General features: G+C 48.4%; 1 protein-coding gene across 1 annotated transcript in view; it reads right to left on the bottom strand.

The window, feature by feature from the left end:
* Positions 1-22,604, bottom strand: part of ASAP3 (ArfGAP with SH3 domain, ankyrin repeat and PH domain 3) — a 67,947-nt gene extending 45,343 nt beyond the window's left edge. Inside the window, exons 1-3 of the mRNA XM_056846818.1 lie at positions 22,479-22,604; positions 3,032-3,104; positions 172-317 (exon numbers count right to left, since the gene is read on the bottom strand). Of these exons, the coding sequence (XP_056702796.1) occupies positions 172-317; positions 3,032-3,104; positions 22,479-22,604 (345 nt within the window). The remainder of the gene's footprint in view (positions 1-171; positions 318-3,031; positions 3,105-22,478) is intronic.
* Positions 22,605-24,381: the final 1,777 nt, after the last annotated feature.

Raw genomic sequence — 24,381 nt, 5'->3', positions numbered from 1 at the left:
GGGCAACACAGGATGAAAATTTTACTAGCTGGAAAACCAGCTGAATAAGATGTGCAGCAGCTAGGGCAGAAGCTTCACCATCTCGGCTCTCCCATCCATCAAAACCAACTGAGGATCTGAACTGATAACACAGTCGAGGACCTGGAAGCTTCTTGCCACAGTGCTCCTTACCAGGTTTTTGAAGAGCGCTGTCACTTCCCTGGTGAAGACAGCCAGATTCAGGAAGCCTGTGGAAAGCTCGTGGTTGTTCTGAGACAAGTGGTTGTTTCCGAAGTTTTCTAGAGTTTCGGAGTATTGCTCTTCATTCTCCACATGTGCTAAAGAAAGGGGATATCCAGATGTAAGATCTGAAGAAAGGATTGCCAGGCATCCAGTTTTGAATCACGGTCCGGTATTTGTACCGACTGTCCAGGAATAAGAAGGATAAAATACCAGACTTCTAAATGTCTGGTCTTTTCTATGTAAGCAAGGCAGGGTGGGGGTGTCACAAGCCTTGCTCAATCCCTGGATTGAGTCTGGGGGAATCTCTGCATTTTTTGACTCCTCCTTCCCTCCCCTCCAGAGTCAACTAGCTGTGCCCTGAGGTACCATAAGTCTGTTTGGCATCCCAAGCAAGAGACACGCAGACCGCAGGAGCAGTACTATCAACGGGGTGCCAGCGGCACAGAGACTAGCAAGATGGGTTGAAGCCTTGGCTGTCCATTTCAGTCCTGGACGGAATGACTTCACTACTCTTCTCTTATTTTGTTTGAATGCCTCCCTTCCTTCTTCCTTCCTGGGGCACTAGGAAATAAGTTTTGGGGCTCTCTTCTTCACCACCTTCTTGGTTGCCTGCCTGTATCTCTGGCCCTCAAACACCCCGAGTTCTTGCCCTTAATTGATGGAAAGGGGCTTTCCACCCCTTTGTTCTCTGATGAGCACAGAAGGGGTCTCAGCACTGGACTGGGGGTGGGGGTGTTGTGACTGTGGCTCAAATCTGCACCGGCATGGCCTTCAATTGATTCAAGTAAGGTCTCAGAAATGCTTGTGTAGGATTAATTCAGTCTGTTAGTGCAACCCTGAGGGAGAGTTACCTTCTCCTAAACCTTTAGCGGACATAAAAGATTATAACTAGGGTTGCCAGCTACGGGTTGGGAAATACCTGGAGATTTTGGGGGTGGAACCTGCGGAGGGAGGGGTTTGGAGAGGGGAGGAACTTCGATGGGGTATGATGCCATAGAGTCTACTTTCCAAAGTGGCAATTTTCTCCAGATGGACTGACCTCTATCGGCTGGAGATCAGTTGTAATAGCGAGAGATCTCCAGATACCACCTGGAGGTTGGCAACCCTAGGAATAACTCTGCATTGCCTTTGTTGGCGCAAATGCTCTCCCCTTCCCTATCAGGTTTCTAGTACTTATTAGCTCTGCTAATGCAAATCAGGTTTATGTTACTTCAGCTGTTATGGCTTCTTAAAAAGGTAAAGGTAGTCCCCTGTGCAAGTACCGGGTCATTACTGACCCATAGGATGACATCCCATCCCAATGTTTACTAGGCAGACTGTGTTTACAGGGTGGTTTGCCATTGCCTTCCCCAGTCATCTTCCCTTTACCCCCAGCAAGCTGGGTACTCATTTTACCGACCTCGGAAGGATGGAAGGCTGAGTCAACCTTGAGCCGGCTACCTGAAACCCCCTTCCGTCGAGATTGAACTCAGGTCGTGAACAGAACTTTTGACTGCAGTACTGCAGCTTACCACTCTGCACCATGGGGCTCTTAATGGGGCACTGATTCTCTTTTCGAGGCCCTGAAACCTCCCCCACCCAACCTACTCTCACAAAACTGCACTGTTTATGGTTCCAAGGTCGCGACGCAGAGGCAGGAAATGGCAAACCACCTCTAGACGTCTCTTGCCTTGAAAACCCTATGGGGTCACCATAAGTCAGCTGTGACTTGATAGCAAAAAAAAGAGGGGGTCTCAGGTGGAAATTGTTCAAGGGTTAAAAGAAACTATCTCCTGGCAAGCACTTGTATAATTAAGATACTGTCTGCAGCTGGATTAGGATTCATGGTTGTTTCATTGGTTGCTTGGGGCGTTTGAGTTAAGAAAGGTCAGTAATATTTCTCGTGAATTCTGAAGAAAATTTCCTGATAATTTTATACAGACTGAAGTGTTATTTGTATCAGTTTAATGTTTTTCCCAAAAAAACCCCTGTATTTTGACAATATACTTTGCTCTTGCTCTGAGAGTAGTCTTAGGCATAATCAAATAGTTTTTTAATGCATAAATAACATGTATTTTGATAATGTAACATAAGTTTTAAACTTATATGGATATACGTGTTCCCCCTGAGGAAGCATATGCAAAACACGTGGGGGCAATTTAATTATTACATACTTTTATCTTGCACCAATTGGTTTTTTGTCTTCATCTAATTCAGTATAACACAGCTTCATTTGTTCATCACCTAACCCCTGATCCCGTTAACTGGAGATGCTGGTGACTGAACCTGGGACCTTCTGCATGCAAAGTAAATACTCTACCGTTGGGACTGCCAGCCTTTCACCAGTAAATGTTGGGAGAGTTTTGAGCCGGTGCCTGGGGAGGGTGGACTCTGATGTCACTTCTGGCTGAATTTTTCCAATCTCTATGGTCTTTATGCAGAGACTGAGGGAAATCCCTAGAGCGCGTCATCAAATGCCAACTACCCACCATTTTTCTCCTGCTCATCACATTATCAAGAGTGGGGCATTGAGATCGGAAGCGGGGTTTCCCCTGCTGCCACCAGGCCAATAGAAGGTCAGCTGTGGCCCCTCTCCAAATCACACATCATCATATTTTGCAGGCAATAGACTGAGAATAGTGCCAGATCTAATCCTGTGTTGATGCCAAGTGGGTTGTAAAGGGTGATTTCTCCAAAGCCCTGACCAGACAGCCAGATTGCAAATTCCAGGCAGTGACACTACCCACCCTGCACCTGCCTGCTCCCTGCTGGTCTCCGAGCACCCTCCCTCCTTTCCCGCCACACCACCATGCATGGAACTTTAACTTACTGAGCCCAGAGGTATGAATGGCTTTCACATATTTCTTGATCCTCTGGAGAATGGCTTGGTCGCTGTCCAAACTCTGCAAGGCAAGAGTACAAAGAGCTCGTCAGAGTTGCTGGGTAGTGCCAGGCCACACAAAGTCCTTTTGAATCAGCCGCCTTTGGCAGATGTTCAGCGCAGCTGCTAGGGTACCCAAATCTGGACAGATCCCAGTCACAGGAGAGAAAGTGCTTTGGTTGAGATGGGCAGAAAATGCCATGTGGCCACAGGCCCGATTCCATGCATCTGAATGTTTTCAAGAATGGCTGGAAAAGGGCTAAAAGCTTCTATCCCACCTCTCAATGCCTTCCTGCCATAAAGCACTATTCCAGTTTTGGCCTTTTTGGGTGCATTGTTAAAATGTTGTTAGTGCAAATTGCTACTACTGTGGTTCTTCAGATTTCACCTCTTTTGCCAGGGCATCTAGAAATTAAATCTCAGGAAATGGTGCAGCTTAGTTATGTGTTCCCTTTTACGCACACTTTAGTACCAAGGCAGCACGTAGCACATCCTCTGCCAAATGCACTAATGCACTGAGGCACCATGCAGCATACGCCCTCTAACTGACAGCCAGCGTGGTGCAGTGATTCGAGAGTCAGACTAGGATCTGGGAGACTCAGGTTCAAATCCCACCGGCTCTGCCCTGGAAACTTGCTGGGCAACCTTGGGCCAATCACTCTATGCAAACCTAACCTACCTCACAGGTAGGGTTGCCAGGTCCCTCCTCACCACCAGCAGGAGGCTTTGGGGGAAGAGCCTGAGGAGGGTGGGGTTTGGGGAAGGATTTCAACGCCATAGAGTCCAATTGCCAAAGCGGCCATATTCTCCAGCTGAACTGATCTCTATCAGCTGGAGATCAGTTGTAATAGCAGGAGATCTCCAGCTATTACCTGGAGGTTGGCAACCCTACTCACAGAGTGGCTGTTTGGGGGGGGGGATGAAATCAGGGAGAATTGTGTAAGCCACTTTGGATCCCCACTGGTGAGGAAGAATACCCGAAAGATCACCTACTCCCCTATGACTAGGGTTGTCAGGTCCTGCTTTGCCACCTGCGGGAAGTTTTTGGGGCGGAGCCTGAGGAGGTGGGGTTTGGGGAGGGACTTCAACACCATAGAGTCCAATTGCCAAAGCGGACATATTCTCCAGGGGAACAAAACCCCATCCTCTTTAGACTCCACCCCAAAAATCTCCAGGTACTTCCCAACCCAGAGCTGGCAATCCTACCTCCAGGCCCAAAAGCAGGTGGGGGAAAAGCAATTTAAGGGCTGCCAACCTCGAGGCTGTCAAAGATAGGACATTTTGGAGGACTTTCATTCATAGGGTCACCATGAGTCAGAAGCGACTTGACGGCACTTAACACACACACAACCCCGAGGTGGGGCTGGGAGTTTCCCCAGACTTACAAATGATCTCAAGGCAACAGAGATCTGTTCCCCACTGGAGAGATGGCAGCTTCAGTGGGTGGAGTCTTTGGCATCACATCCCTGCTGAGCTCCCTCCTGTCCACCCTGAGCTCCACCCCGAATCTCCAAGAATTTCCCAAGCCAGAGTTGGCAATCCTAGTTCAACTGGAAAATGTGCAAACAGAGAGCGAAAGCTATTCCTCTTCCCTGGTTCCATAGCCCCACCCACACCGGGTGGACACTATGGCTGTTCTGAAGGGAAAACAACACATGGGGGGGGGTTGAGCACAAATCCTGTTTCCTGTGAAGTATGGCGCACAGCAAACGCCACCAGTACTTGCAGATTTCCCCAGCGACAAAGCAGCAGCTTCCTGAGGCCATGTCAAGCTCTGGAAAAGGGCACAAGGAGGGGAAGCAGGCCCTTGAATGCCAAGGAACTCACAAGAAAGTGATTTTAAAAAATCCTTTTTTTTAAAATAAAGTTTTTATTGTTTTCTCATTTTATACATCATAAATCATTTTCCATTAATACTTAATATAAAGTTGAATCTATAAAAATTTCTAATCTAAGAAGTAATAAAACATAATTGACTTCCCCTTCACTCTCTTCTGTCCATAATTAAATTGTATACACTTTTGCTAACAGTATAACCCCCCTGCTCAGTTACTTTATAAGTATCTTACTTAATCTAATTAATATACCTGTAATCATCCTAATATTTTCACTATACCAAATAAATGTGAGGGATTAAATCAAAGAGTATCCTTTAAAATGACCCATTGAAAAATAGTTTTCACAATAAGTTCTCCACACCTCCCACTCCCCCCAAAATTGTACATTATCGGTCTGATTAATATAAGCAGTAAGTTTCGCCATCTCCATTAAAAAAAAAAATCCTTGAAGCCCCTCCCCCTCTCCAAAACCCACCCTCCTCAGGCTCCACCCCCAGAATCTCCAGGTATATCCCAACCTGGAACTGGCAACCCTAGTTAAACCACAGCTAGCGCATCCCACCAGTGTAATGATGTCACTTTCGGTTTGCACCAGAAGTGACATCATTGCACGGGAGGATGGCACCCCCCACAATCCAGAGGTTCCCACATCTCCCACTGGTTGCCAGGGCCATGCTTTTGGCACGGGTGAAGCTTGAACAATGCCATCTGAATTAATCCAAACTGCATGGCCTAGTTTCCTGGCTTTTACTTCCAGCCTAAGTCAGAAGACAAGGGTGCCAGCCCCCCCCCCCAATTTTAAGACTTGCTCAGGTCATTGAAGAAAGGGTGGTCCACCAAGCAAAAATTCTAGCTGTACTTCCACTGCCTTGAGAGGCTGTGCTCCTCCTCCATGGCAACAGCCCAAAGCTTTCCATGTACACAAGTTAGGTTAAAGTTAGTCCTCTGTGCAAGCACCGGGTCAATACTGACCCATGGGGTGACATCGCATCACAACATCTTTCCCAGTTGTTTACACTTTACCCCCAGCAAGCTGGGTACTCGTTTTACCATCCGCAGAAGGATGGAAGGCTGAGTCAACCTTGAGCCGGCTACCTGAACCTGACTTGCGTCACGATCGAACTCAGGTCATGAGCAGAGGTTTGACTGCAGTACTGCAGCTTCCCACTTTGTGCCACGGGGGGCTCTTGCACGCAAGTTACCAACACACAAACAGGAGCCAGTAACAGGTAGCAAGGTCTCCCTCTTCCTCATTCGTTCCAGCCATTACTAAAAGCAACCAGAGAGCCTGCAAAGCCTGACAGGTCAGCAAAGAGTTAAGCACTGCTTGGCGAAGGATCAGAATCAGAGTTCTGGAAAATACTTGAAGGGTTTAATCATCAGGATGGGAGAACCATTGTTTGGGGTCCAACAGGAGAAAGCATTTGTAGCAATGGGAAGAAACTGGAGACATTTTAGGGCGGGGAGAGGGAGAGAAAGTAACTTCAGAAAGCACAAAAGATTAGGAGATAACGTTTGGGTAAAGCAGCTATTTATGCCCCCCTTTCTCCCCAGTGGGGAACAAAAGCTGTGCACAATATCATTCTCCTGTCCTCCATTTTATTCTCACAACAACTGCCCTGTGAGGTAGGTTAGGCTGAGAGTGATTGTCCCAAAGACTGCCAGATCCCAGTCCAACACTCTAACCCCTACACCATGTTGCTGGGCAGAAAAAATATATTCCACACGCTTACTGGGATGTATGCATGTATGCCTACCTTTAAGTGAGCCCTCAAGAACTATTGTTGCCAGGTTCCCCATGGCCACTGGCAGAGGATGGGGGGAGGGGGAATTGCCAGATCCAGCTTGGAAACTCCTAAAGATTTGGGGATAATGCCAGGGGAGGACAAGGACCTCAGTGGAGTACAATGCCAGAGAGCTCACAGATCCAGCTTAAGGCAATCTCATCAGGCTTTATTATTTCATAAACGAGGACTCTTATCTTTCCGTCTTTTTAATGGACTTCGATCTGTGATATGGACAGTTTATGCCATTTATGTCTCATTTCTCATACTGTTCACGTACGATTTTAATTGTAAGCCACCTTAGGCAGTACTCTGATGAGGTCACACTGAAACCTTCTAAAGAAATCAGTACAGCACCGCTATCCCTCATTCCAGCTTGGATGCCAAAACCTTTGCAAGGAATGTGGGGGAGGGCTACTGACAATGGTGCGATGTCACTTCTGGACAGAGCAGTCAAGCCCCCCACAGTCATTCCAGGGGACGGCAGAAGAAAAACTTTTTAAAACCCTCCAACCTTAAGTTTTTACCAGAAGTGACAACGGGGGGCTCTAGGAATCACAGGAAACTCTATGATTTTATCATGAAGTTTCTGACAATTCTTAGAGCTACTCTTTGTCACTTCCTTTTTTAAAAACTGGAAGTGACGTAGCGCAGCATGTGACACTGCAGCCCCGTGCATGGCCTCACCAACAACCCTCCCACCAGTTGCTTGACTAGGGTTGCCAGCTCTGGGTTGGGAATCACCTGGAGATTTTGGGGGTGAAGCCTGGAAAGGATGGGGCTTGGGGAAGGGAAGGACCTCAGCACAGTACAATGCCATAGAGTCCACCCTTAAAAGCAGCCATTTTCTCCAGGGGAACTGATCACTGTGATCTCGAGATCAGATGTAAAAGCAGGAGCTCTCCAGGCTCCACCTGGAAGTTGGTAACCCTATGCTTGGCAGCCCTAGGTTTCCAATGCCAAGCTGGAAAATTCCTGGAGATTTGGGGGCAGTGCCTGGGTTGTATGGAGTTTGGGGAGGGGCTCAGCAGGGAACTGATGGCGTAGAATCTGCCCTTGACAGCTGCCATTTTCTTCAGGGGAACTGATCTTTGTCATATGCAGATCACTTGTAATTCTGGGAAAACTCCAGATCCCACCAGGAGGCCAGCAACCCTAGTAAGTACCCTTTTAGGGTACAGCACAGAAATATCCTTAGAGAGGTTTGCCACTATGGAAGCTTCATTAGGAAGCAGGAAGTTTGGTGGGGCTCTATATAGGGTTGCCAGCTCAGGGTTGGGAAATACCTGGAGATTTTTGGGGTGGATCCTGGGGACAGCAGAGCTTGGGATGAGGAGGGACCTCAGCATGGTACAATGCTATAGAGTCCACCCTCCAAAGAAGTCATATTCTCCAGGGAAAGTGATCCTGATTGTCTGGAATAGCAGGAAATCTCCAGGTGCCACCCGGACGTTGGCAACCCTGCCTCAATATGCCAGCTGTGTCCTGTGCTGTTTCCTATTCCTCTCCCGCACGCCAAGAGGCCACCTGGGGAAGGAGGTAAGGCTGCATCAGCACGCACAGAGACCTCAGCATGCCTGAGCTTGCCTGAGGAGCTACAGGAGGGACAGACGCCTACTTGGCTCTTCCAAGGAGAGGGAGATCGGTGCTTGCTAATTATATCTGACGATTTTTCACGAAGCAACCCCAAACACTGTATCTGGAAGCTGACCCAAGGAGGAGGCGATTCCCTTCTTTAGCTGACAATGAATGTCAAAGCAGCCCTGCCGGATCAGACCAAAGATCCCTCGAATCCAGCATCCTCCTATTTCTCACAGTGGCTGCAACCAAAGACCTCCAGGAAGCCCGCAAGCAGGGCCCCACAGTGGCAGCTTTCCCCTGCTGTTGCCTCCCAGAAGTGGTGTACTGCTTCTGTACTTGGAGGTTTCATTTAGCCATCACGGCTATTTCCGGTGGATAAGACAGTTTCTCAATGATTCGGTCGAATCCCCTTTGTACGGCAACTAGAGGCAAAATTGACACCAACCTTACACGTGTGTTTACTCTAGCAGAACTTTGAAATAAGTCAGCAGAGGACCAGGGCCACCTGTAGGGTGTCTGCTGTGTTTTAATCTTTCATCAAGGTTTTCAAATTTTGCGGTCTTAAATGGAGTTTTATTGCTTGCATTTTTAAAAGAAACTTTCTTAGCTATTGGGGGGGGGGGGCCTGAAAAGCAAGTTGTTAAGAGTTCAAAACATAAACATGGCCTTAGAATCATAGAGTTAAAAGGGACCACCAGGGTCATATAATCCAACCCCCTGTACAATGCAGGAAATTCACAACTACCTCCCCACCCCACACCCCCAGTGACCCCTACTCCATGCCGAGAAGATGGCCAAGATGCCCTCCCTCTCATGAACTGCCTAAGGTAATAGAATCAACATCACTGACAGATGGCCATCTAGCCTCTGCTTAAAAACCTCCAGGGAAGAAGTACTTACCACCTCCCAAGGAAGCCCGTTCCACTGAGGAACCGCTCTAACTGTTAGAAAATTCTTCCTAATGTCTAGACGGAAGTTTGCTGCTGCAGTCGTCTTGTTTGTGGCTTCCTAGAGGCACCTGGTTGGCCACTGTGTGAACAGACTACAATCTGTTGGCTGTCTACTTCACTTAGAAACCCCAAGTTCTACTATCACGGGAGGGGGGGGGAAATCTCGCTATTCACTTTCTGCACCACATACACAATCCTGTAGACCTTTGTTGTGTCTCCCTTAGTCATATTTTTTTCTAAACTGAAAAGCTCTAGTCTCTTCTCTTCCGCCTTTCCTCATAGGAAAGGTGCTCCAATCCACTATTCTTCGTGAGTATCTTTGTCTACACTCTTCGCAGCTCCGTGATATCTTTTTTGATAAGGTTAACCAGAATTGCACACCGTATTTTAGACGAGGCTGCAACATACAGGCACATTATAGTATTGACAATTTTTATTTTCAATCCTTATCCCCAGCAAGGAGTTTGCCTTTTTCACTGCTGCTGCACTCCCCTCTCCCGTCGTTTCCTGCTGCTTCTTAAAAGGGGAGCAGGAGTAAAATGGGGGTGGGAGAAAATGGCACCCCACAGCGCCACAACATCACTTCCAGTTACGCAGCTGGAATTGATCACGCCACAATGCAGGGCGCTCTAGGATTTCGTTGAAGTTCTGTGGTTTTGACCATAGACTCTCAGGAAAATCATAGAGCATCCCATGACATATCGCCATCACTTCCAGTTATGCAGCCTGTGATATTGTGGGATGCCGTTTTGGTAAGTCTCTGCCCTCCCCCCAGCCACCCGGAGTTTCCCAACCCTATGCCAAACACTGAGCCAACATTTTTGCCAAGCAAAAAACAATACCCAATTAAAAAGCTACGAAAACGCACAAACAGATCTGTCATAAAAAAAAAAAAATAGGTAGCTCTCCTCACTAACCCCACAATACACAATTGGGGAAACTTCAGAAAGGTGGAATCCTTTCTAACAATTTTAGGAAGATGATGAGAGGGAGGGCATCTTGGCCATCTTCTGGGATGGAGTAGGGGTCACTGTGAGTGTGTGGGTGTGTGGGGGGGGAGGTAGTTGTGAATTTCCTGCTTTGTGCAGGGGGTTGGACTAGATGACCTGGTGGTCCCTTCCAACTCTATGATTCTATGGCGAGGGGAACGGGCGGTGCTTTGTAATATCCAACCTCCAGGATGCTGCAGGAATGGCCAAACCCCAGTTTACAGCCTACATTCTACAACCTTCCAGATACAGGATTTTAGACCTCCGTCTCTTGTGCCGACAAGCGCCAAAGTCAACAGCTGCACAAACTTCACACTGGACATCCCCAGCTGTAGTTCAGTATCTCTCTGATGAGGTCCTCTCCCCTAGGACAATCAAGTCAGCCACAGATGCAGAGATCAGGGATTTTTAAGGGGAAAAAAAACAGTTGGGGAAAATAGCTTTTCTCCAGCGAAAGCAGGCTTCAAGAGGCAAGCTCCACATTTGCAGCTGGCGGTGACCTCACAGAGCCCTGCTCTGTGACTCCTATCATTGGTCCCGCAGAGGCCCCCTGTGCAAAAATCTCATTTCCACTTGGCACTCCAGAGGCAGCTCTGAACCAATTCCAAACACACCCCGCAAAGCAGAGAGAATCCTCACCAGTTGTCGGAGAGAGACAGCCTCTCTTTGGAAACCTCCCTCTCTGAAATGCACGCTGGACGCCAACAGTCAATGGGACCTATTCTCCATCCTCCATGGCTCAACGAAGCGGGAACCAGGTGGTACAGAGCAAAGGCGGCCAACTGGCAACGACATCCAGCCGTGAGGTGGATGGCAGTGAAATTTAAACTAGGAGCAGCACAGGGGGGTCCTCGGAGCATAGGACAGCGACCGGCATGCATCTTGGCACATGGACAGCTGGAGCAGCCAGCGTGGCAAAGAAGCCAGAGGTCCGTAGAAGGGCTCAAGGTCAACAAGGGCATGCGCCCTTGTACTATTTGAAGTACGTGCCAGGAATTGCTCATGCAGTTCTACAAACAACTCTAGGTCTGGTGCAGGCTTTCAAAGCAAAGGATCTGCTGTTTCAACATGCACAGTAACAAAAAACAATATGCCTTTGAACATATTCAAAAGATTTTCCCTTGCCACAGCCAGTTCTAGGCCTTGAATCCTTAGGGCTGCCAGCCTCCAGATACTAGCTGGAGATCTCCTGCTATTACAACTGGTCTTCAGGTGACAGAAATCAGTTCCCCTGGAGAAAATGGCCACTTTGGCAATTGGACTCTATGGCATTGAAGTCCCTTCCCAAACCCCGCCCTCCTCAGGCTCCACCCCAAAAACCTCCCACCAGTGGTGAAGAGGGATCTGGCAACCCTATGAATCCTAGCAACTGAGCCATGGCTAGCACACAGGCCAAAGGCATCTTGCACTTCCCCCAAACTGAAGACAATGCAATCCTAAACAAAACTACGCCCAATGATTTAGAAGGGTGTCAGTCTGTTTAGGATTGCAGCAAGGATCATTTTAAGCTGGAGTGAAAGACTCGTGTAAGACTCCCTAGTTAACCTTCAGAGCTGTGTGGAACTCCCTGCCCCAGGATGTGGTGATGGCTGCCAACTTGGAAGGCTTTAAGTGGGGAGTGGACATATTCATGGAGGAGAGGGGTATCCATGGCTATTAGTTAGAATGGATACTAGTCATGCTGCATACCTATTCTCTCCAGGATCAGAGGAGCACGCCTATTATATTGGGTGCGGTGGAACACAGGCAGGATGGTGCTGCTGCAGTCGTCTCACTTGTGGGCTTCCCGGAGGCACCTGGTTGGCCACTGTGTGAACACTGTGCTGGACTTGACGTGCCTTGGTCCGATCCAGCATGACTCTTCTTATGTTCTTATGAGAATGTGCATGTGTGAATGGGCACAACTGCACTGCTGTGTTAGGAAGCGACAGGGTGCAGCAACCTGCTGAACAGCTTGAACTGGTCAACAGTCTGATGGAAAATCAGCTCCCTGTTTATGACTTAATTGGTGGTGTTTGAGCATCCCTAACTGAGAGATCTTTTGCTACCTTACTTCAGTAAAAGCAGGAGGGAGTAAAAAAGTAGTAGGCTTTCAAGCCATGAAACCCAGTCAATCGGACATTGCTGGGAGAAAGAGGAACGTTTTCCTTAAATCCCAAGTCAAACCACACAAACCGTTAAGAAATGCTTATTGAGAGGACAAAAGTCATTTATGTATTTGGAAAGTTTATATGCCGCCTCTCCAGAGACCTGCTCGAGGCAGCTTACCTTCCTAATACAGAAAATAAAGTGCAAAACAAAAACCACACACTAATCATTTGCGAATGTTTGGCCTGCAATATGCCAAGCGCAGCAGTTTAACTTCTGCTACAAACCACCACGAAAACGCCTTTCTCAAAAGCACTGCCTAAATCCCAGTTAGAGTCGGAAGCCTCTAGGTGGGACCTGGGGATCTCTCTGAATTACAGCTCATCTCCAGACTGCAGAGACCGGTTCCCCTGGAGGAAATGGCTGCTTTGGAGGGTGGACTCTAAGGCACTGTAGCCTACCCAGGCTCCATCCCCAAATCTCCAGGAGTTTCCCAACCTGGAGATGGCAACCCTAGACCCTTAGGGTTACTAGGTCCCTCTTCGCCACTGGCAGGAGACTTTTGGGGAGGATCCTGAGGAGGGCGGGGTTTGGGGAGGGGAGGGACTTTGATGCCATAGAGTCCAATGGCCAAAGCAGCCATTTTCTCCAGGGGAACTAATCTCTATCAGCTGGAGATCAGTAGTAATAGCAGGAGATCTCCAGCCACTACCTGGAGGTTGGCAACCCTAACCCCCCCCATTCCCTGCCGGTGGCCAGGTGGGACCTAGCTACCATAGTCCCAGTGCAGACAAACCAGTTAGTAGCTGTAACTGGCTCCAAGCTCCTGGCAGCCAGGAGCAAGCAGAACCATGGCCCAGCAGCCCCAAAGGAGTCGCCTGTCTCTGACCCTTCAGCAGAAGAAACAACTGGCATCTGCTCACCAGTCGCCTCCTCGAGCACCATGGCCAGGAGCAACAGGTGAGCTGATCCTAGATGGCATTGGATCTAGGAGCCCCAACGTTCACCACCTTCTCCATATCCCATCCTGACCACTGTGCTCACTCAAGAGAAATGTTCTCAACAGTAAACCTAAACATTGCATTTTCATTGTAGCTCTCCACTACCACAATGCAGGAATCCACTCTCTATTGTCCATCCTTAGCTGTCAAGAAAGTAAGCTACACAATTTAATCAAGAACCAGAGGCAAAATAAAATAAAATAAAGACAGTTTGGCAGGAGCTCACTGCATCACATGAACACATGAAGCTGCCTTATACTGAATCAGACCCTTGGTGAATCAAAGTCAGCGTTGTCTACTCAGACCAGCAGCGGCTCTCCAGGATCTCAGGCAGAGGTCTTTCACATCACCTACTTGCCTAGTCCCTTTAACTGGAGATGCCAGGGGTTGAACCTGGGACCTTCTGCATGCCAAGCAGATGCTCTACCACTGAGCCACAGCCCCTCCCTAAGTTTCCAAAGCATCTCCTGGTTGTTGAATGGAATATTATGATTTTTTATTCTGCATTTCGAGGAGAATGTGATCTAAACAAAAGGTTTAGCAAATGAGAATGACTGGATTGGAAACGGGCTACGGGGTTGGCAACAGCTGGCCAAAGAGAAAGAGGGAAGATACTTGCAGAGTGGCCCAGGTGGGGAGCTATTTAATACAAACTGACTGCCCCCAGAGGTCTTGAAGTCATGGAATGCTGCAGCTGGAAGTAGCGAGAAGGAGGATTTTTAACAAACACTTCACTCACTTGGAATTTCAGGGGAAAAGCTTCATGCACTCAGAAAAAACAAACACCAGGGCAGGGAGGATGGAAGGAGTCATGTTGGGGTTTAACTTTGGCTTGGCCTTCTACTACTTTGAGCCAAATGCCATGCCTCATTTTTCCCATCTGGGAAATGGGAGATGAACAGCCTCCACCCAATTCCACTTGACCACTCCCAAGTACAGAGACCATGTGGAGACATAGGATCCAATGCTATGACTCCCGTCTGTCATGTTTTCCTCCAACAGAGAAAGATTTCCTTCAACAAGGACAGACTTTTCTCCATTCAAGGAAGACTTAGCAGAAGAGAGTCAACTTAGTGGAACGGAGCACAATATTAAATTTTAGATGCCCCACTTTTCTCCCCTGTAGAAATCCAATGCAGCTTACATGATCATTCTTCCTCTCCTCCCTTTTATCCTTAGGACAACCACCCTGTGAGGTAGGTGAGGCTGAGAAAAAGCAATTGGCCCAAGTTCACCACCAAGCATCCATGGCAGAATGGGGAATTCAAAGTAGGCCCCCCCCCAGAGCCTACTCCAACACTACGGCATACATACCCCTTAGGGTTGCGAGCTCTACACTGGGAAATTCATTGAGATTTGAAGGGGGGGTAGCCTGGGGAGGGCAGAGTTTGGGGAGGGGAGGGACCTCAGCAGAATATAATGCCATAAAGCCCACCCTCCAAAGCAGCCGTTTTCTCCAGGGGAACTGATCTTGGCCGTCTGGATATCAAGTGTGATAGTGGTGGATCTCCAGGTGCCACCCGGTGGTTGCCAACCCTGCCCAACATGATTCCTGCAACTGCTGCACTGCCAGTTTTCAATCACAGTGGGGACGTACCAATGGCTTACCAGCTCACACAAGCCATCCTTAGGGTGGTCCATCTGGCCAGGGATATCAGGGAAGAACCACATGGATACGGTTGCCAACCTCCAGGTACTAGCTGGAGATCTCCTGCTATTACGACTGATCTCCAGCCTATAGGCATCAGTTCCCCTGTAGAAAATGCCCGCTTTGGCAATTGGACTTTATGGCACTGAAGTCCCTCCCCTCCCCAAACACCGCCCTCCTCAGGCTCCGCACCCAAAATTTCCAGGTATTTCCCAACCTGGAGCTGGCAATCCTACACATTGAGGCAACATGCTTGACTGGAATGGTCATGTAAGAAAGTAACAAGTGCAGCCAAAAGTACAAGCTATGTACTCTTTGAACATCCAAAACAACCCAAATCTAGCAACACGGGAAACTGGATTCAACAATCTGCATGAATTATGCAAATCAAAAATATTTCCACCTATTTTCTTAATCTGCGCAGCTTGAACCTGCTTCCACTATAATTCCAGTGAGATAGCAGTGTTAGTCTATAATAGCAAAACAAAACAGAAGTCCAGGGGCACCTTAAAGGCTAATGACATTTTTTCCAGAACGAGCTTTTTGCAAGTCAGAGCTCACTTTCTCAGACAGAATGGAAAGAAAGAAAATGGTTTCCCCTCATTGTTAACGCAGAAAATTACAGAAGGGGTGGGGGAGGACAGAGGAGCGTCCACTACCCTGTCCATATAAAGTTTTACATTCATTGTTTGAATCTGGCAGCAACAGAGACACTTTGAAAAGGGGGGTGGGGGAGATATAAGGCTTGCTATCTGTCCCACTACATCTCTTCTCTAACTGTAATTTTTTGCACACACCCTAAAAGAGCGCCCCATTTCATTCATAGTCATCAGCTGTGTTAGCGTACAGCCGAGCCAAATCAACACATGACAGCTCTTTGATCACCAGCTGTTCAGCCCTGTACCCGCTGGGCACCTGATAAAAGGCGAGGAAGCAGATCAGAGGACAAGCAGGACACCCAATGCAAAGGATCCCGCCTTATGTCCCTCAGGTAACCTCTATTAACCAAGAGGACACTCCTCCTAGCGATTATTGATTTTGTATTAACCGTTTAGTGGTTAAGAGCGATGGTTTGGAGCAGTGGACTCTGATCTGGAGAACCGGGTTCGATTCCCCACTCCTCCACATGAGCGGCGGAGGGTAATCTGGTGAACCGGGTTTGTTTCCCCACTCCTACACACGAAGCCAGCTGGGGGACCTTGGGCTAGTCACACTCTCTCAGCCTCACCTACCTCTCAGGGTGGCTGCTGTGGGGAAGGGAAGGTGATTGTAAGCCGGTTTGAGTCTCTCTTAAGTGGCAGAGAAAGTCAGCATATAAAAACCAACTTGTCTTCTTTTCTCTCCAAAACTGCCCTGTTCTCCCCTTTGCCATTTTATCCCCACAACACTCCTGTGAGGTAGGTTAGACTGCAAGAGGCCAACTGGCTCAAAATCACCCAGTGAGGTTTCCATGGCAGAATGGGGATTCTAGCCTGGGCTTCCCAGATCCCAGACCAGCACTTTCACCAGATCCCAGACCAGCACTTTCGCCGCTATACCACACTGGTCATATACCACATACCTATTCTGTTTCCCAAAAATTGAGCATGAGGCATGCCGCAATCAAAATCATGTACAAAGACAAAAAAGCTAACTCAAGAGTAAGCTTTAGATGTGCCCAAGTCAGATTTAAGTCAAAAAAAGATGCACAGCATCTTTGCCCGGGAGATAATCCACTGAATTCAATGAGATGTATTCTGACTGTTCCCTGCCAATCCATTTCCCTAGCTGTTTTAATTGCTTTCCTCCAGCTGGACGCAGCAACGGAGCTTGGGGGAGAGGAAAGGGTGGCCAGAAAGGACTTAAGGTCACAGGAGAGAACTGGCCCTCCTGTCCATACATTCTCCTTATTGTGACAACACAAGTTTGGGAGCAGGCAATTGCCCAGCGTGTTGCTCAAAGTCTCAACAGTGCACGAGTCAACCAAAAGAGGAAGGAAGGGGTTTAAGTAACATGGGATGAATGTGAACCAATCTCTGCCATATGCATAGCATATCTGCAACAGATGTCATAAATATATATTGCTATAAATATAGATAATCCTAGAGAGCCCAGTAATACCTCTCCTGTAAACATTTATTTATTAGCTTCGTTTATACGCTACCTTTTCTCTCCGATGGGGAACCAAAGCAGCTTACGCCATTCTCTCCTCCATTTTATACTCACAGCAACATTTTATACTCACAACCCTTACAACAATCAAACCACTGAACCACACCAGCATGAATGACATTCTCATCATGTGGACACAGGGGAAGGAAGCTCTCGAGAGACTTGGCAGCAATTTTCACCTGACATCAACCTCTCTGTAAAGGACCCACAAACACTAGCTTATACCGAACACCTGCCAATCACCAAACATACCTTAGTGCTTCCAGGCACAACCTGGAACATACAAAACAATCCACAAACCAGTCAAGCACTGTATTACAATTGTGCCTGCTCTGACCCTTTGGACAGGGACTCTCTCCTGAAGGATTTTCAACAAACATTTTTAGGATTACAAAACCCTCCTAAAGGAGGAAATAAACAAAGACAGGCTGGTACCCAGAGTCAGGCTGCTGCAAGACAGATCCCACAAGTGCCGGTAACAGAACCCCAGAGGTTGTCAGAGTACAACTTAAACCAGGTCAGCGAATCATCAGCGACCTACAGGCTATGCTGGATAATGATATTTCTCTTCCACAACCTCAGGTGGCAGGCCTTTCCTCAGTTACGGACAGCCTCTTGACCTAAAACATCTGCTAACCGACAACAATGGACACAGAAAAGACACAAACTTAGAAGCCTTGCAATAGACCTGGGTGCCAGCTTTGTTCCCATACGCGCTTAGGAATATACCCTCCCAGGGCCTAATAGTCTCAGCACACCATCCAGGGCTGACCCACTTGCACATAATCCAATATGCTTTCATGTGGAAACAATACCATCTTACATAGGGACCAACCTGTTTGTCCAATGTAGAGAATCACTGAACGTGAAAGGCACACACACACACCGGCATTGAGAAACCAGTGGGGGAACATTTAAATATTCCTGTACGTGCTGTGGCAGATCTGGAAGCCACTGTTCTACCCCAAAAAAAAAAATTTTTCCCCCAAAGGGGGGTACACCATGAAAGTACTGAAATTAAATGCTATCTCTCACCCTGGCCTAAACGGAGACTTGGGTTTCCTTATTCACTATAATTGCCAATCACTCAACCAGACCCACTATTTTGCAATATTAACTGGTTCTCTCTTATGTATATGTTTTATCATACTATAACCCTTTAATGATGCTAGTTAATTTTGTCATGTTGCGGACTACTTCTTTCTTGACTTGTTGTTATTTATCCTAGGTGCTTACATTTAGTTTATCTGTATCCCATGAGAGGCCAGAACATCTAACCCAGGGGTTCCCAACACGGCACCCACCAAGTGTTTTTAGGAAATGGGTGGGGCCTAGGGTTGCCAAGTGCCAGGTGGTAGCGGGCAAACCCCCGCCAATCCACCTGGCTGCCTGTCAACCAACTCAGGGTCGGTGGGCAACGCGTATGCGCGTGCCTGACCAAGGAGCCATGTCACTTCTGGTTTACACCGGAAGCGCCGCATTGCAAGGGACTGATTACCACTCAAACTCCCAGTTTGCAATGCGGCACTTCCGAGTGTAAATGCATCGCAAGGGGCCTTTTACCACTCAAACCGGGAGTTTGAGTGGTAAACACCCCCTTGTGATGCATTTTGCACCCGGAAGTGCCGAATCACAATGGGCCTTTTACCACTCAAACTCCCAGTGCTGTGATCGCATCGGCATGCACGTGCGATCGCGCCTCACATCCACCCCAAAAACCTCCCACCGGAGGAGAGGAGGGACCTGGTAAGCCTAGTAGGGCCAGATACTGCTTTTCCCAGCAAGGTTTCTGGTTGGCTGTGCAGATTTTTTAAAATGTTGCTTTGGCAGCAGCTGCCAGCTCAGCACAAGGAACTGCGCTGTGCTACTGAAGTTAAGTTGCGGTCATAATTTTGGGGCTGGCTCCGCCATCCTGCAGCCGCCATTTTGGGGCCGTCATTTTGCTGCTGCGCTCACCACGCCATGTCATTATTCCAAATGCGCCCACAGGCTCAAAAAGGTTGGGGACCCCTGCTCTAACCAATCTCATTGTGCATTTTGTGCAAAAGCTAAATCCGTCCAGTCCCTTTCACAGTGAACCACACCAGGCCTCTTTCTGCTCCAACTCCTCCCCCCTTCGGTGATCTTTCCTTATAAAAATCTGCACAATGATTCCCCCCCCCACACACACACAGCATCTGAAGAAGTGGATTCTGACTCATGAAAACTCAAGCCATAATAAATATTGTTCATCTTTAAGGTGGCACACTGGACTTCTGTCTTATTTTGCTACCATGGACTAACTTCTCTGCCCCAATGGCTTCCCTCACCCTGCCCTTCTAGCTACTGGAATGCAAGACACAAGAGGCTCCTGTCCTGTCCTAGTGATCACCAATAAAGCCCAGAAAGACTCCAAAGGAAAATCAATGTTCTTGTAATCCCAAATGCTGGACCAATACTGTTGTGTAGAATAAAAAGAAAACAGTACACAGTTAGACGGAAGAAATATTCTAGCCATTTCAAACACACTACGTGTCCAGTGCTTAATTTTTTAAGCAGAAGGAACGATCCAGTGATCTGTATTTTTATGCAGTTTCTTGTTCTGAGTTTTAAGTGGTATATTAATTTCAATATATTTTTAAATTCCTTGTTTTTCTTTGTGAGTGCCAGGTCTCCAAATCTTCTAAATTAACAGGCATACCAGGGTTGCCAGGTCCCTCTTCACCACTGGCGGGAGGTTTTTGGGGTGGAATCTGAGGAGGGCCGGGTTTGAGGAGGGGAGGGACTTCAATGCCATAGAGTCCAATTGCCAAAGCAGCCATTTTCTCCAGGGGAACTGATGCCTATAGGCTGGAGATCAGTTGTAAAAGCAGGATATCTCAAGCTAGTACCTAGCTAGTACCTAGCTAGCAACTCTATACTAAAGAGAGATCATTTCATTATCCAAAGTTATGGTTTAGGCATCTAAGGCCAATTTGAGCCTTCGATAAGGGAATGGCTCTGGGTGGTCACGGGTTCAGATCTCTCAAACTAGCCACAAATGTACTAGTTGGCCATAGGCCAGCCACTCACTTTCAGCCTCAGCCCCACATCTACAAAGAGTGTAGTAACAGCACCCTACCTTACAGAGCTGTGAAGAGGATTACAGAAGTGCTTCAAACACCAAAAGCACTATATAAATGTCAAGCATCACTCCTAACAGTATAACTTAGTGGCTGAGCACAGGACCACCCACAGAGGGAGGCTTTCTATAGACTTGAGGGGACTCTCCTCTCCTGCAGGAAAAAAAACTTGTAAATTAACTCCTTCCTCCCCCCCACATGGCCCCATGAGAACTGAGCATGCTAACTGGCCCTCTAGGAGACAGACTGGACAGTTGAATGCCAAATAAAGAAGGAGAAGGGGAACCAGACCTGTTCAAGCCGCTAACAGCATACAGTACCTGGGAGGACAAGATTTGGATCAGAGGGGAAATTTCTCATGCCTCCATTCTCCACAGATCCCTAATTTAATTATTATTAAAGTAAGTACTCTATGAAAAGATGGGGGTGATGTCACATGATTGTATTATTGTTCTCCCCCCCCATACATGAACAACAGCCAATGAAGCTGAGCATGGGATGTACTGCCATGGTAACATCTGCGTTTTTCAGCTACACATTTGTGGGGAGATGCGTCCTGTGGCTGGAGGTCGGTGGTGCTCTCTTACGTCCCCACGAGGTGTAGTTTCAGCATCAGTTCTAATTGCGCCTCTTAAAATATACGATGCAACTAGAACTATCAAAAGCGGCATACAAGTACGCTCTGAAAGCCAGGACTGGTTCTACCCCCTACTAAATGTACATCCAGCAACAAACCTGGGTTTGCCCTGTGTAATGTGTGAATAAGTAGTATTGGATAAAGATAACCCATCTTCTCCTGTTCTTGTTTTACTTTTTATATGCATCAAATACAATGAGGAAAATATAAAATTATTATTTGTCTGCAGAGAAAGACCGTTTACTTATAATGTTAAGACTTGATGTGTTGGATAGAAAGTAGGACATTGTGTGTGTATATGTGTAGGTAAAACTGGTATGCTTCTCACAAATTCATCAGAGACCTTTCTCCCAGTTCCTAGTCATCAGAAGCTTAGTTAGAGGCCTTCTCTGTGTGGGCACCCCATCTTTGGAATACCCTGCCCGGTGCTGCCCTCCTGGTTTCTAGTCTTATTTACTCCATTTATCCCCCACCTTTTTCTCTAACAGAGACCCAAAGAAACTTGCATCATTCTCCTTTCCTCCATTCTATCCTCACACCAACCCTGTGAAGCAGGTTATGCTGACTGTGTGTGACTAGCCCCAGTCCACCCACCAAGCTTCTACACAGAGCGGGGATTCGAACACGGGTCTCCCAGATCCTACTCCAATACCCTAACTAGTACAACACACTAGATTGTTGGGCTGAGAAGAGATTGCACTTACGACTTGTTGCTGGTTTTCTTAAAATGCTTTAGTGACACTGTAACAGCATCCTGATTTAATAAAGTGGCTTTACCTGCAAAACCTATAGCTAAGAGGCAGGGGAGAATTAAAAGTTACCTGCAAAACCTATAGCTAAGAGGCAGGGGAGAATTAAAAGTTACCTGCAAAACCTATAGCTAAGAGGCAGGGGAGAATTAAAAGTTACCTGCAAAACCTATAGCTAAGAGGCAGGGGAGAATTAAAAGTTACCTGCAAAACGTATAGCTAAGAGGCAGGGGAGAATTGATATATACCAGCACACCAGTTGTTTGATTGGGGGGGGGGGGGTAACAAAAAAAGCCTTGTGGTGTCTTAAAGACCAGCACGTTTTTCCTGGGGAATAAGATTTCGTGGATTAGTAAAGCCACCAAAACGTATGCCACAATATCAAATGGCATCTGTTTGCGTTTACCCACACGTTTGTTATTAATCGATTTTCTAGAAAGTCCAATTTATGCACGAGTGGTTTTGCTTTGTTGTTGCCTCTGTCTAGATGCCCATTTCCCCCATCCGAATGCTCAGAACTCAACAGTAAGCCCCCCTGCAGAGTTTTGCGAATTCGGAGGGGGGGGGGGGAAATGCCCATCTATTGAGCTGCAGGTCCAAGGCAACACCCCCCCCCATGCATAAACGGCCCCCATCGACCGTGCTTGCAACTGGGCTTTACGGGGCAAGTGGCTACGCGCGAGGAACGCGGAACTAAAGGCGCGCGCCCCGCGCCACCTCGCTGCAAGACAAAAGGGGCAAGTCGAGCCCCCCGACTTCGGACGCCGGAGCCCGTCGCAGCCGAGAGGTGCGGCGTTTTGCTCCTCCACGGCCGTCTCCCCCCACGTTGGGGGGCGCGTCCAAGCCCTCCCGTCGGGGGAGCTCCTCCGGGCCACTCACCTCTTCCAGCGCCACCACCGCCGCCCGGCACTTCTGCATTTTGGAGGAGAAGGTGGAGGCGGCCGGCGAGCTGAGGTCCTCCGCGGTCACCGCCACGAACTCCGAGACGCTGATCTGCTCGGGCATGTTGGAAGACACGCGCTCCCCTTGCAGATCGGGAAGGACGGAGGCGAAAAGGCATCCAAAAGAAAAAAAAGGAATGGGGTGGGGTGGGGGACGGACAGCAGCAGCAGCAAGCCAAGCCGAAGACCGGGAAAGCCTCGCGGTCGGTATTGGATTCACTCCCCCCCGGGTTTGCTGGCCAGTTTCATATCAGAGCTCCGCCGACTTCTTGGAAGTTTCTTTTCCCTCCCTCCGCGGCGGAGCCTTCATTGGAGTCACGTGGGGACAGCGTTACGCCGCCCTCTGGGCCTGCGAGAGCCGCGCTTTGGCCGGCCGCCAGCGGCAGCCGGAGCCGGCCGCGCGCCCCGACGGCACCTCCCCGGGCAGTGGAGCGCAGCCGAGCCGGGCCATTGGCGAGGCCGGCCCCGCGGAGCCGTCCGGGAGCGCGCCGGGGTTTCTCGGAAGGCGGGGGGGGGGGGGACGCGAAAACGCCTGGGAGGTTTTGCCTTGGATTTGCCGCTATCCAGATGCCCATTTCCCCCATCTGGATTCTCATAACTATGCATGGGGGCTTGTTTTTGAGTTTTGAGAATTTGGCGGGGGTTTGAAATTTTGAGTTTTGAAACTTTGAGAATTTCCCCCATCTGGATTCTCATAACTATGCATGGGGGCTTGTTTTTGAGTTTTGAGAATTTGGCAGGGGGGATCCCCCCTTGTTGAGAACCCATGATCTAGAGCAGTGGTTCCCAAACTTTTCAGGCCACCGCCCCCGCTGTTCCACAAACTCAACCCCAGCGCCCCCTAGCCTATCCAACAACGCAGTTGAAGGGGCCCACCTCTCACGCCCCCCTGCTGCCCCCTTGCCTCTTGGTGCCCCCCTAGGTAATTCCAGCAGCAGGAAAAGAGTAAACCCAACAAGAGATGGATGGACTCAATAAAGGAAGCCACAGCCTTCAATTTGCAAGATCTGAGCAAGGCTGTCAAAGATAGGACATTGTGGAGGACTTTAATTCATAGGGTCGCCATGAGTCGGAAGCGACTTGACGGCACTTAACACACACACACACACACACAGGTAATCCCAATGCCCCCCCCCAGGGGGTGGTACTGCCCACTTTGGGAACCACTGATGTGTGTGTGTGTGTGTGTGTGTGTGTGTGTGTGTGTGTGTGTGTAAAGTGCCTTCAAGTCGCAACCGACTTATGGCGACCCCTTTTGAGGGTTTTCATAGCAAGAGACTAACAGAGGTGGTTTGCCAGTGCCTTCCTCTGCACAGCAACCCTGGTAGTCCTTGGTGGTCTCCCATCCAAATACTAACCAGGGGTGACCCTCCTTAGGTTTTGAGATCAGGCTAGCCTGCGCCATCCAGGTCAGGGCACCACTGATCTAGAGAGTGGCAAATCCAAGGCAAAACCTCCCATGCATAAATGGTCACTGGCTTTTCTGCTGCTCCCCTCCCATGCCCAGGATAGGCTGCAAGTGTAACGGGTGTTTACAGGCAACAGGGAAATAAACGCACGGGAGGTTTTGCCTTGGATTTGCCCTTCTCTAAATGCACATTTTCCCCAGCCAAATTCTCAAAACTTAAAAATAAGCCCCCATGCATAGTTATGAGAATTCAGATGGGGAAAATGTGCCTCCAGAGAGTGGCAAATCCAAGGCAAAACCTCCCATGCGTTTCTTTCCCAAGGGTGCCCCCTTGCCCTGTAAACACGCATTAGACTTGCTGCCTATCCTGGGCATGGGAGGGGAGCAGCCCAAAAGCCAGTGGCCATTTATGCATGGGAGGTTTTGCCTTGGA

Source organism: Euleptes europaea, chromosome 3, assembly GCF_029931775.1.
Source record: "Euleptes europaea isolate rEulEur1 chromosome 3, rEulEur1.hap1, whole genome shotgun sequence".
NCBI lineage: Eukaryota > Metazoa > Chordata > Lepidosauria > Squamata > Sphaerodactylidae > Euleptes > Euleptes europaea.
Note: the sequence above shows the minus strand (reverse complement) of the source record. Positions and strands in the feature narration are given on the sequence as shown.